Genomic DNA, 14556 nt, shown 5'->3' on the forward strand with positions numbered 1-14556 from the left:
TAAAATGTGCGTAGTAACTCCATCTAAAATACGGCAATCAGCAAATCCGGTAAGAATAAAACCTTCTCAAACATAGTTACTGAAAAGAGGAAAAAAAGACTACGGTCATCATTAACCTTTGCTGTATATATAAATAAACTGAAGCCAGTTTGAAACAGTAATGACAGCTTAAACCGCAAGACAAAACACAATCAGTACCTCTACCATGAGTTTTGAGCGACCGGGCTCGCTAGCGTCTGCGTAAAAAATATCTATGACAAAATGTACAGCGCCCCTAGCGGTCACTTGACAAACTAAAATCGGTAGTATGAGTTGACAAATAAAACCTATCGAAACATTCAAAACGTCTTCGACAGCGAGTAGCGAGCGCGTAACGTTTTGCGGTGGTTTCTCTAAGAAAACGGTACCATGAGTCACAAATTTGACAGATGGTATCGACAAATACCATTACGATTGTAGTTAAGTAACTCACTTGCTAAACAAGGTGTGAAACGGTATTCGGTTTATAGTAATTGTTTAGTTTTGAGTATTTCTTGTGAGAATCATGTCGGCAAGAGAGTATTTAAAATCAAGTTGCACTAGTTAAAAGTCAATTTACATTGAATACACACTGTCACTTTTTTACAATGAAACATACACACATAAATTCATTATTAAGGAAACGCTGGAAATAAGTCAGCGTTCACAGAGGGCTCCACCCCAACTAATAGTTCATTAAGTAATATTACATTATATTAAAATATACTGAATATTTTATGCTCTATGAAGTTTAAAATTATTAGGATTATTCAAACACTAGCTGTAGCCCAGGACTCCGTCCACGTGGACTTCAGTTTATAGCGTTCGGTGGTCCCCGATTCCATTAGGCTATCTCTTAAATTCAATACAATCGGTTCAGTAGGATTGGCTTGAAAGCGAGACAGACAGAGAAATTTTCGCATTCATAATATTAGTTTCAATAGATGCACAGTTTATCGGTATATGAAACAATCCAACAAAACTATCGCGATCAATCGCAAGACATAGGTACCTACTCCCCAAAGTTGCGCCACATAACCATTCCTAGGTACCCACGACACCGCTTTCAATTTCATAATGAAATATTACTAAAACCCAAAAGAGCAATAAGAAAAGTGTCCATCTATTTGTGATATCAAAAGAGTGAGAGAGAATTCGTATATCTACATCAACCGCATAATTAAAAAAAAAAAACACTTTGCGAAACTTCAACGGCAAAGATGGCGACTTGAGCGGTTTGTTTTTTGCCATCGGAAATTAACGAAATTCTCCATAATCCGAAATCTGCGGATATATGTTGTCGACTCAAAATCAATATTTTTTTATGTTTTGTTATTCATATAAGGTTTCGATCGAGTTTACCGTAGTCCTGCATGAAATTATTAATGTAGATTTGAAGCTTTTTCGGGAATATATATCTTACTCTGTCTTTTAAGCAACGTGAGAAAGAAACAACTACATTAGACGTGAAGTTAGGAACGTTCGACAACATGACAAGTATGACAACACGAATACTACAATAACAATCGAGCTCTCGATAGCGAGCGCGTCAAGGTTTTTTAAACTCATGGTATGAGTCCGATTGTAAACTATTCGAACCGCGTTTATACGCTATCGACTGTAGTAACGTCATTGACGTTTTCGATGGCAACTCATGGTAGAGGTACTGAACGCATTTATAAACCTAAAGCCCTTATTGAAAAGGCTAAACATAATCTAAAAAAGAGGAGAACGTTAAGAAATTTTAATTTTCCCGAATTAATTCGTATTCATTTTTCAACGGGAACTCGGCTGCGATGGTGGAAGACAGTTTACGAAGAGTATGGTAAGACAGGATAAGAATTATGAAGATTAATCAGCTACCGCCAATAGTCTAGTAAAAACAGTGTAAATGTTTAGGTATTTGAAAATTTTATATGAACGATAACGATTTAAAGAATATCACTTCAGTAGTTAGATAAGTTTTTTGTGTTAAAAAAAGGAAAATTAGTATTAGAGTAGCTTAGGTTATAATTGAAGACTTTAAGGTACAACAATAAATACAAAATGTAATAATTTCCTAATCTCATAAGCTGCAAAACTTCTCGATACACAGAAAAGCTTTTAACGAAGGCAAAAGATTGGGCCATTACATATCCATTAAAAAAGAATCTAAGTAAAATTGTAGCCGCTAAAGAACTCGGCCCAGACGGATTACAGTATCATTTTTGTACGGAGCTAGGTTTATTTAAATTTAGAGAATGGGTGATGAAGTTTTGAAATCGATATTTAGATGCATGTTGCTGTCATTAAGTTTATGCGTTATCAGAGTGCTGTTGAAAAAATGACAGATGTAGAAAACAAAACAGGTACAGACTCGCAACTATCAGGATTCAGGACAGGATGAAAACCATTTTAAAGAAAGAGAATGAAAAAAAACTATCACCATTCAAATGTATATCTGGGTGTTTTGATGCTACAGACTTACAGACAGTCAGACGAACACGACGGAGCTTCATTAATTGGGGTTCCGTTTTTACCCATTTGATACGTAACCGGATCAGATTCTCAATATTTCAGATAATTTGACAACATCTAATAATGAATAGATACTTCAAAACTTCTAAGATTTTTAATTTCTGTTATTTATCATGACGAGGACAATAATAAAATAGGGAACTTACATGCCGTATCATGGTATACATCAGTTACTATAGACCAGAGAAAGAAATTAAATTGGCCCCTTTCGTGAAAAGGTAACCGCATAAATTCTTGCATCTACATTCATGTCTGGTCTCTTCATCCGCACCGAATGGCTGTCCCATTGGATTATGAGAATGCAACAGAGTTGTTAACATACTGAGGGCCTAGCCAACATGCATGCCTTTCGTATAGAATAGATTTCTACAAACGTTAACGCCACGGCGTTTGAAACGATAGAATAGAATAAGTAGCTAGCCAAATTACATTGGCGAAGACGATCGCTTATTCTATAATCAATGTAGAAAAAACTTAATTTTTTGTCTATGGTCAGCGTTTTCAAAAACGTCAAATGAACGTCAGGCAGGTTTGTGACGTTAGTTCGTAATAAAATTGTTAGTAAGCGGGTGAAACTTATTTGAATGTATAAGAATATTGCAGTTTGAGTTTTGTACGGAGTAAAAAAGTATGCTACAAGTTCATTTTACTATTATAATGTGAAAGTGAAGAATATGTTTACGAAAAATATGCTATAATTGGAGTTGTGGAAAAAAAAATACATTTTTAAACTGAATTAATTTTATTAATAATTGTTTAAAGTGAAAAAACGTAAAGAATGTTTTTTTTCTGAATTTGAGCGATTAAAAATTTATAAAATTATACATGATACAATATATTATGCTATAGTAACATAGAGATATATTATAGTAATTAGATGTAGCTTGACAATAACAGTGTGACGTCACCGGTCACACTCGCTCGGATTTGTTCGGGAGTTGTCAGCGCGTCTTTGGTAGTGGATAAAAGTTATTTTTTTCATTTTGATACAACTTTTCAAATATTGCGAAAAAAAATGTTTTTCCATAAAACTTATACCTACCTACATGATTGTTCCAATTTTCAAAGAGAAAAAAAGATTCAAATACTCAATTATTACAATTCAATACAGTTTAAGAAAAGTTTATAAGTTTATATATTCTACCATTTTTTTTTTCTTGTTTATTATTGTTTAACAAGCTGTTATATTAGTTTATTCATAATATTTACAATTTTACAGAGTAAAATATTTACAAGTTAAAAAACAAAAAATAAAAAAATAATTAAATTTATTAAATCAAAGCATCAAAAAATTCATCGGCATCGCTGCCGGCTGGGAGTGTGCCCAAAAGGCTGGCAGCATTGCCACGTTGAATTGCATTCGAACATTTGAACATTTAAGGAATGATGTCCCTTCCTATTATAAAAAAGATGTTCTTCCTGATTAGGTTTTACTATAGCAATATGAGTGCAATCTATGCACCCAATTACTCCAGGCAAGCCAAACCTTCTTTGAAACCTGAAAGAACAAAAATATTTTCTTATCATAAGAATAGGAACACTTAAATGAGTGAAAACATTTTGTTCCATACTTTCTCTTGTTTAATTAAACCTCTTTCTTGCTGAGTTCTCGGAAATACTATCCATCTCGCCATGATAGCAGGGTGGTTTAACGCATCAACGACTTGTCTGATGCATCGGCTAGCTGTTCGTTGGGCTACATGCTGGGTAACACCAAAAGTCCTTTGATAGGAGCCTGTCGCCAAAAAGGTAAGAGCGCACAACACCTACAAAGACACAACCGTTATATTTGAATAAATTAGGTTCATACCGGCTAAGTTTGTAAGTCTATTCATTGCAAAATTTCTTTATGAATTACCTTAACTGTTAGAGAAATTTCCTGAGAACCCCTCAAGGAAGTTTTTACTCGTAGTTCTTGACAAAGAGACCGAAACGTAGATTTATTTAATCTGAAGTGTTGCACAAATATACTATCCGGTATAACTTCGATCGTGCCGACGCACTGATGATTAAAGTCTCTTTCCTGCTTTTTAAGCCATCTTTCTTCGTTTTGAGCGCACCACAACATATTGAGAGAATGCATTATTCAAATGAAACTGAATAATAAAAAATGATACAAAATAAAGCAAAACAGGTAACAGAATCCTCACAGCTGATTGAAGAATGACGCCATTTTCTTTTGTTAACACTAGCTAAGTACAAAGTACAAACGTTTCGTATAGTTTCTTTCTACAAAAGTTTACGCCACAGCGTTTGAAACTGTAGAATAGAATAAGTAGCTAGCCATCTTAACACGACGAAGAGAATCGCTTATTCTATAGTAACTGTAGAAAAAACATACGCTTTTGTCTATGGTGAGCGTTCTCAAGAACGTCAAAAGAACGTCAGATTGACAGATTCGTATTTGAATAAGATTTCATTATAATTTTCAAAAATTTAATTAATATCTTTCATTGATATAAAGTATTTTTTTAATTACTTTCTTTAAATTAAACAATTTCAGTTCTTTATAGTCAATGACTGATTTTTGGAATGGGAAATCTATTAGTGTGTCTCTTATGTTTACTTTCATTTGTTGTTGTTATTTTGTTATAGTTTTTAGATTTTAGATATAGCCTCATATATTTATTCACCAGTAAAGGAAGATCAGCATATCTTACAAATAAAGATGTATCTTTATATGAGTGTTATCATTAAGCAATGCTTTTTTATTGTTTAAATAATACATTACTTGTATTACAAAAATCTTTTTTGTTTACCAGATCGCTACCCAATAAGACTTGTCGAAAATATAAGTTATGAGTTGTTAAAAAGATAAAGAAAGGTAACACCAATAAAATACAGTTTTTGTTATTTAGATTATTTTAATTATTTAATTAGATTAGGTAACACGTTTTTTTTAATGTCCAAAATTTAAAATAAATATTTCATAAATACAAATGTACACTTGAAGAAGTCCTTTATACTTTTTAACAATCATTTGAGCATGACTCCCCGCCTTGCAGTAATTCAGTTTGGTTGCCAACAGTAGAAGTAGATGCAGGGTCTGATGGAAAAGTGTTATTGTCATCATCATGCACTGCAAGGTCTAGTGGTAAGTGGATAGCTACTATAGCTAGTCCAGCTTTCAGTGCTACATTGTGTACCACACAACAAGCCTTGGTTGTGTTACTTGTTACATGTGGGTACACTAAATACAGTTCCTGGCTTGCAGATGCCTTTGGGTATAATTTTCTTCCCTTAAACCTTGCCCAGCATGGGCACGAGGATACAGGGCATAAGCCAGGGACGTAGCGGACAGCCAGAATCAAAAGAAGTAAATTGTGTTTACTAAAAAGAAACAATATATTTTATGCATATTTATAGTGGTGATCTTTTTGTTTCCTATTGTAAAACATGCCTAATAACCACACTTGTTTATTGGTAGAAGTGATTAGAGATAATAATGAAAGAATGATGTGGTTATGAGTATATCATCATATGAGTACGGCCCAACTTTACTAAATGACCGTATGTGAGTTCTGCATGGGTTCACCAAACCTCTCATTTATATTGATTATTGTATGGTTACTATCACAAATCTGAAAATTATGAATAAGAACTAATTACTATGAATAATTAAAATTTAATGTATTCAGTTTAAATAAAGATTAGTTGCATCTGCCATTAGAATATTTTATTATTGATATCCTTTCCTATTATATGATGTTCTTCAACATTAGGTTTTATAATATCAATAAACTATGGCTGGGTGCCATAGTTTATTGATATTATAAAACCTATAATCACACACATTATGCTTATATTTAATTAAGTTTAATTAAACCTAGTATAATGTTTGAATCCTGTAGCTAAGAGCACAACACCTACAAAGACACCTCGCCTCTTTTAGTAAATCCGGAATCTCCAAAGTTAATGTCGTAACGTATCGTGTAATGTTTTAAATCCAAAGTTCAGCCAAAGGGTCTTCTTTAAACATAATTTTATCTAAAATGTTTGACAAATACAGTCTGGCATACTATATCTTGAATCGTTCGCATGCACTGACGATTAAGGTCTCTTGACCACCGCTTAAGTCACCTTTCTTCATTTTGAGCGCCCCACAATGTATAAAATGAATGCATAGTTCAATTAAAACTGAATATTACAAAACAAAACAAGACACTAAAAAACATCCGAACAGCTGATTGTATAATGACGCCATTTTCTGTCGTAAACGTTAGGGTCTCGGCGATCGTTTAGTTTTCTATCGAACGCTACGACTCCGTTTCGTAAACGCTTGTCAAAATTGTAATTTGGCTACCGTTTTGTACAGGATGTAACGATCGGAACTGTCAAACGCTTAAGTTTCTATTCTATCGTTCAAAACGCGTTGACAAGTAGCATACTTGGCTACGACTTTTCTATTCGTTTGATTTAACCACGTGACTTAGCGTTCGGATTTTGTTATCTCCATACAATTCCTAACGTTTCGTAAGCGCTTGTCAAATTGCAGGTTGGCTACCGTTTTGTGTAATTTGTATGGGATTTAGCGATCGGATCTGTCAAACTCTTAAGTTTCTATTCTATCGTTTCGAACGATTTGATAAGTAGTATTGTTGGCTACGACTTTTCTATTCTATTGATTTGACCACGTGACTTAGCGTTCATCTCCATACAATTAGTAACGTTTCTCTTGGCGTTTGCGATCGCTACGGGTCTGTTGGCTAGGCCCTCTCAGAGGGCCTAGCCAACATGCATGCCTTTCGTATAGAATAGATTTCTACAAACGTTAACGCCACGGCGTTTGAAACGATAGAATAGAATAAGTAGCTAGCCAAATTACATTGGCGAAGACGATCGCTTATTCTATAATCAATGTAGAAAAAACTTAATTTTTTGTCTATGGTCAGCGTTTTCAAAAACGTCAAATGAACGTCAGGCAGGTTTGTGACGTTAGTTCGTAATAAAATTGTTAGTAAGCGGGTGAAACTTATTTGAATGTATAAGAATATTGCAGTTTGAGTTTTGTACGGAGTAAAAAAGTATGCTACAAGTTCATTTTACTATTATAATGTGAAAGTGAAGAATATGTTTACGAAAAATATGCTATAATTGGAGTTGTGGAAAAAAAAATACATTTTTAAACTGAATTAATTTTATTAATAATTGTTTAAAGTGAAAAAACGTAAAGAATGTTTTTTTTCTGAATTTGAGCGATTAAAAATTTATAAAATTATACATGATACAATATATTATGCTATAGTAACATAGAGATATATTATAGTAATTAGATGTAGCTTGACAATAACAGTGTGACGTCACCGGTCACACTCGCTCGGATTTGTTCGGGAGTTGTCAGCGCGTCTTTGGTAGTGGATAAAAGTTATTTTTTTCATTTTGATACAACTTTTCAAATATTGCGAAAAAAAATGTTTTTCCATAAAACTTATACCTACCTACATGATTGTTCCAATTTTCAAAGAGAAAAAAAGATTCAAATACTCAATTATTACAATTCAATACAGTTTAAGAAAAGTTTATAAGTTTATATATTCTACCATTTTTTTTTTCTTGTTTATTATTGTTTAACAAGCTGTTATATTAGTTTATTCATAATATTTACAATTTTACAGAGTAAAATATTTACAAGTTAAAAAACAAAAAATAAAAAAATAATTAAATTTATTAAATCAAAGCATCAAAAAATTCATCGGCATCGCTGCCGGCTGGGAGTGTGCCCAAAAGGCTGGCAGCATTGCCACGTTGAATTGCATTCGAACATTTGAACATTTAAGGAATGATGTCCCTTCCTATTATAAAAAAGATGTTCTTCCTGATTAGGTTTTACTATAGCAATATGAGTGCAATCTATGCACCCAATTACTCCAGGCAAGCCAAACCTTCTTTGAAACCTGAAAGAACAAAAATATTTTCTTATCATAAGAATAGGAACACTTAAATGAGTGAAAACATTTTGTTCCATACTTTCTCTTGTTTAATTAAACCTCTTTCTTGCTGAGTTCTCGGAAATACTATCCATCTCGCCATGATAGCAGGGTGGTTTAACGCATCAACGACTTGTCTGATGCATCGGCTAGCTGTTCGTTGGGCTACATGCTGGGTAACACCAAAAGTCCTTTGATAGGAGCCTGTCGCCAAAAAGGTAAGAGCGCACAACACCTACAAAGACACAACCGTTATATTTGAATAAATTAGGTTCATACCGGCTAAGTTTGTAAGTCTATTCATTGCAAAATTTCTTTATGAATTACCTTAACTGTTAGAGAAATTTCCTGAGAACCCCTCAAGGAAGTTTTTACTCGTAGTTCTTGACAAAGAGACCGAAACGTAGATTTATTTAATCTGAAGTGTTGCACAAATATACTATCCGGTATAACTTCGATCGTGCCGACGCACTGATGATTAAAGTCTCTTTCCTGCTTTTTAAGCCATCTTTCTTCGTTTTGAGCGCACCACAACATATTGAGAGAATGCATTATTCAAATGAAACTGAATAATAAAAAATGATACAAAATAAAGCAAAACAGGTAACAGAATCCTCACAGCTGATTGAAGAATGACGCCATTTTCTTTTGTTAACACTAGCTAAGTACAAAGTACAAACGTTTCGTATAGTTTCTTTCTACAAAAGTTTACGCCACAGCGTTTGAAACTGTAGAATAGAATAAGTAGCTAGCCATCTTAACACGACGAAGAGAATCGCTTATTCTATAGTAACTGTAGAAAAAACATACGCTTTTGTCTATGGTGAGCGTTCTCAAGAACGTCAAAAGAACGTCAGATTGACAGATTCGTATTTGAATAAGATTTCATTATAATTTTCAAAAATTTAATTAATATCTTTCATTGATATAAAGTATTTTTTTAATTACTTTCTTTAAATTAAACAATTTCAGTTCTTTATAGTCAATGACTGATTTTTGGAATGGGAAATCTATTAGTGTGTCTCTTATGTTTACTTTCATTTGTTGTTGTTATTTTGTTATAGTTTTTAGATTTTAGATATAGCCTCATATATTTATTCACCAGTAAAGGAAGATCAGCATATCTTACAAATAAAGATGTATCTTTATATGAGTGTTATCATTAAGCAATGCTTTTTTATTGTTTAAATAATACATTACTTGTATTACAAAAATCTTTTTTGTTTACCAGATCGCTACCCAATAAGACTTGTCGAAAATATAAGTTATGAGTTGTTAAAAAGATAAAGAAAGGTAACACCAATAAAATACAGTTTTTGTTATTTAGATTATTTTAATTATTTAATTAGATTAGGTAACACGTTTTTTTTAATGTCCAAAATTTAAAATAAATATTTCATAAATACAAATGTACACTTGAAGAAGTCCTTTATACTTTTTAACAATCATTTGAGCATGACTCCCCGCCTTGCAGTAATTCAGTTTGGTTGCCAACAGTAGAAGTAGATGCAGGGTCTGATGGAAAAGTGTTATTGTCATCATCATGCACTGCAAGGTCTAGTGGTAAGTGGATAGCTACTATAGCTAGTCCAGCTTTCAGTGCTACATTGTGTACCACACAACAAGCCTTGGTTGTGTTACTTGTTACATGTGGGTACACTAAATACAGTTCCTGGCTTGCAGATGCCTTTGGGTATAATTTTCTTCCCTTAAACCTTGCCCAGCATGGGCACGAGGATACAGGGCATAAGCCAGGGACGTAGCGGACAGCCAGAATCAAAAGAAGTAAATTGTGTTTACTAAAAAGAAACAATATATTTTATGCATATTTATAGTGGTGATCTTTTTGTTTCCTATTGTAAAACATGCCTAATAACCACACTTGTTTATTGGTAGAAGTGATTAGAGATAATAATGAAAGAATGATGTGGTTATGAGTATATCATCATATGAGTACGGCCCAACTTTACTAAATGACCGTATGTGAGTTCTGCATGGGTTCACCAAACCTCTCATTTATATTGATTATTGTATGGTTACTATCACAAATCTGAAAATTATGAATAAGAACTAATTACTATGAATAATTAAAATTTAATGTATTCAGTTTAAATAAAGATTAGTTGCATCTGCCATTAGAATATTTTATTATTGATATCCTTTCCTATTATATGATGTTCTTCAACATTAGGTTTTATAATATCAATAAACTATGGCTGGGTGCCATAGTTTATTGATATTATAAAACCTATAATCACACACATTATGCTTATATTTAATTAAGTTTAATTAAACCTAGTATAATGTTTGAATCCTGTAGCTAAGAGCACAACACCTACAAAGACACCTCGCCTCTTTTAGTAAATCCGGAATCTCCAAAGTTAATGTCGTAACGTATCGTGTAATGTTTTAAATCCAAAGTTCAGCCAAAGGGTCTTCTTTAAACATAATTTTATCTAAAATGTTTGACAAATACAGTCTGGCATACTATATCTTGAATCGTTCGCATGCACTGACGATTAAGGTCTCTTGACCACCGCTTAAGTCACCTTTCTTCATTTTGAGCGCCCCACAATGTATAAAATGAATGCATAGTTCAATTAAAACTGAATATTACAAAACAAAACAAGACACTAAAAAACATCCGAACAGCTGATTGTATAATGACGCCATTTTCTGTCGTAAACGTTAGGGTCTCGGCGATCGTTTAGTTTTCTATCGAACGCTACGACTCCGTTTCGTAAACGCTTGTCAAAATTGTAATTTGGCTACCGTTTTGTACAGGATGTAACGATCGGAACTGTCAAACGCTTAAGTTTCTATTCTATCGTTCAAAACGCGTTGACAAGTAGCATACTTGGCTACGACTTTTCTATTCGTTTGATTTAACCACGTGACTTAGCGTTCGGATTTTGTTATCTCCATACAATTCCTAACGTTTCGTAAGCGCTTGTCAAATTGCAGGTTGGCTACCGTTTTGTGTAATTTGTATGGGATTTAGCGATCGGATCTGTCAAACTCTTAAGTTTCTATTCTATCGTTTCGAACGATTTGATAAGTAGTATTGTTGGCTACGACTTTTCTATTCTATTGATTTGACCACGTGACTTAGCGTTCATCTCCATACAATTAGTAACGTTTCTCTTGGCGTTTGCGATCGCTACGGGTCTGTTGGCTAGGCCCTCTGGTACACTGAGTTATCTGTGCAAATGAGTTGTCTCAGCTGAGGGATGCCGTGACCAAAATAAGTTGAGCTACCGAATGAGGGCTATAACATTGCATTTGAATCTTACTAATATTATAAACGCGAAAGTTTTTTATGCATGGATGTTTGTTCCTCTTTCACGCAAAAACTACTGTACGGATTGAGATGAAACTGGGTTCACAGGTGGTTTATGACCTGGATTAACACATAAAATAGTTTTATCCCGTTTTTATGTCCCCTTGGGATCATTTTCGGTTTGAAGCGGGAGAATCCGTGGGCTACAGCTAATAGAACGTAAATAGAGGTCTAGCTAGAATGGAAGTTTTGAGACACGTGAAATGACTATCGCTTATCAGTTCAATATGTTGAAGAGATTCATTATCTACAGGCTAAGTATAAAAAAGTTTTGGCTATTCCTAAACAGAAAACAAAAAACTTCGGTCCATCAAATTAAATGAAAACATCTACCATTATTATAATTCTTAGGCCGCAGGCTTGCATACTTTTTACATAAAACTCAGAACAAAAACACGCAAAGTTTTAAAAAAAGAATTTACGAACGATCAATCGGAGAAAACTTCTTGTTATTTCAACAAGAACGGTATAGCGAGTCTTGTCCCGAAGTACATATTTGTTAAACAAATGAGCCGTGGCTAGGGCTGTCACAGAGGGAAAATTATTACTCTGATAGCCGAGTGGCATAGATCACAACGCCAATTACCAGTGTGCGCGACGTGTGATTTGTGTGATCCACGAACACTTGTTTAAGGTTTGGGTGTTTAAATTGAATGTTAGTGATAACTTCGCGAATAGGGATTATATTAAAAAAAAATGTCGTGATTTAATTTATGTAAATTAAAACCTGAAAATTATCAGTTAGAAATCATTTAAAAATAAACTGGCAATATATGTAAATTAAATAACAGTACCTACAAAGCGTGTTCTTTTTGTTTCTGTATTTCATTTTACAGCAACTTTAAATAAACTTTTATGTACAATGCGGTAAATACCTAAGTCTTAATATGAAATTCCTGTCCAATGGTCAATATAAAATGCAAATAGTAAATCTCTATTCAATATCTTCTACGGTACCAAAGTGAAATCATTTACGTATGTCTAAGAATTAAATAAGCTGTTACTTAAAAACATATCAAAAACTTTTTTATAAATCTTATAAAGTTACAGCAAAATTATAATATTACAAATGTTATAAGTGACAGCCCTAGTGTATTGTTTTGCATCCGCAAAGCGCGGAGGGGGAGGAGCTACTTTTGAATTGTAAATGTGTGTTTCTGCATAGTCCGCGCGGTAATCACTGTTTGTGATGATTCCACATTGGTATTTCTAGGTCTTAAGGATAAAGTGGTGGTCGAAGATTCGTTAGTTTTTTTTAAACTGTATAAAGCCTCTTTTTATTCTGTGTAAAGTTTTGTTACGTTTGTAATGCGAAAAATTGAGACAAGTCTGAGGTTTGACCTATTTTAATGTAGCTTTAAGAAATTATGTTATTACTATTTGCTTTGATTCATTGAATATTTTCGGACCAAATTTCTTAACTCTGTGATTTAAGTGATACCAACAAAAGCAAAATTAATTTTATCAATTAGCTGTTGGCAGCGGATCTGTTGGCTACTTATCTAAAACGATCCCATGGAAACATACAATTAGGATAAAACTATTCTATCCACTACCTGTGCAACAAATTTAGTCCAAATATGTATTCGTTGTGTCAAGAGAATTGTACGTAAAATAAGGTTTCTAGTATATCGAATTCTTTAAATTAAACCCAATTCTTATCATTAAAATAAAAGAAAAACGTATTTCATACAATAAAAACCGGTATCATCAGTTATACAAAATCATCGTCCGCCATTCCAATCCACAATCTCGAGCGAAACTTGACAAAACTCAAGGATATAAAAAGACTAAACTAAAAAATATTCGAAGCAACCGCACTCCTACCGTGAGCTGTTAAAACGCGCTGATATTGTGGAAGCAAGACAGCACTAGACTAAACATAGCGGCATCTCTTTTACACAACAGCGATAGTAATACTTCAAGATCTCATACTACTAGTAGTGAGAGGGTTGGTTTTGCGAAAAAAAAAAGGAAAATCGTCTGAAACTGTACGGCAAAGTAGTCAGGCTAGAATCTAGTTTTACGGTAGAGTTTCTGCGGTTTTAACTTTTATACGCTACAGACATATCTTAGTTTAGTTCTAGATGTTCGAATGGCATTTGAGAATTGCGAAAGTTTCGCTTCATATACTCGTAACATTTAATTACGACTTAATTGCTGAAGTAATTTCACTCGTTCGTAGTGTGCTTTACAATTGAATTTTACTTTAAATTCGCAAACAAAGAAACAAAGAAGAATATATATTAACATATCAATTCGTGGTTTTTCTTATTTATTGTTATAGCGAACACATAAATACGTCATTTATGAAAATGTTAAATGTTAGCTAAAACGGTTCATGAGATACAGCCTGACGAGGGACGAATAGACAAACAGGTAGAAAGACAGACAAACGGACGGACGTAAAACGAGCCTTGGGAATAGAGTTCTAAGGTTCCATTTTTACCCTATGTATGGACCCCAAAAAAGGATGCATAGCTCAAAATTGCTCTTGACAAAACACACTTTTTACTTATTACCATTGAATAACAACCAACACACATACTCACACTGTACCCAAAACAAATCTCCAAGTATTAATCCCTCTCTCATCATTCATTATCACTGAAATATAAAAATATCTGTAATCTGCAAACCAGCTGCAGAGAATTATACGTTTCCCGTCGCGAATAGTCAACGTGCTGGAAACGAGTTTAACTGAAGAACCGGTGCAGTCTTCTTATTTGCCTGTAATATGGTTTTTTTTTACCT

The 14556-nt window shown here is 33.5% G+C and overlaps 2 protein-coding genes across 2 annotated transcripts; both read right to left on the bottom strand.

Moving 5' to 3' along the window:
* Positions 1-3835: 3835 nt before the first annotated feature.
* Positions 3836-4950, bottom strand: LOC113499410. The gene is made up of 3 exons (XM_026879888.1): positions 4394-4950; positions 4107-4301; positions 3836-4033 (listed from the first exon to the last, which is right to left on the bottom strand). Exons 1-3 carry the CDS (start codon positions 4616-4618, stop codon positions 3959-3961), a joined length of 495 nt encoding a protein of 164 aa, XP_026735689.1. The 5' UTR covers positions 4619-4950; the 3' UTR covers positions 3836-3958.
* A 3281-nt stretch (positions 4951-8231) lies between these two features.
* On the bottom strand, positions 8232-9346 carry LOC113499415. Its single transcript, XM_026879893.1, has 3 exons — positions 8790-9346; positions 8503-8697; positions 8232-8429 (listed from the first exon to the last, which is right to left on the bottom strand). Exons 1-3 carry the CDS (start codon positions 9012-9014, stop codon positions 8355-8357), a joined length of 495 nt encoding a protein of 164 aa, XP_026735694.1. The 5' UTR covers positions 9015-9346; the 3' UTR covers positions 8232-8354.
* Between the last annotated feature and the right edge of the window lie 5210 nt (positions 9347-14556).

Source organism: Trichoplusia ni, chromosome 12, assembly GCF_003590095.1.
Source record: "Trichoplusia ni isolate ovarian cell line Hi5 chromosome 12, tn1, whole genome shotgun sequence".
In the NCBI taxonomy this organism is placed as follows: Eukaryota; Metazoa; Arthropoda; class Insecta; order Lepidoptera; family Noctuidae; genus Trichoplusia; species Trichoplusia ni.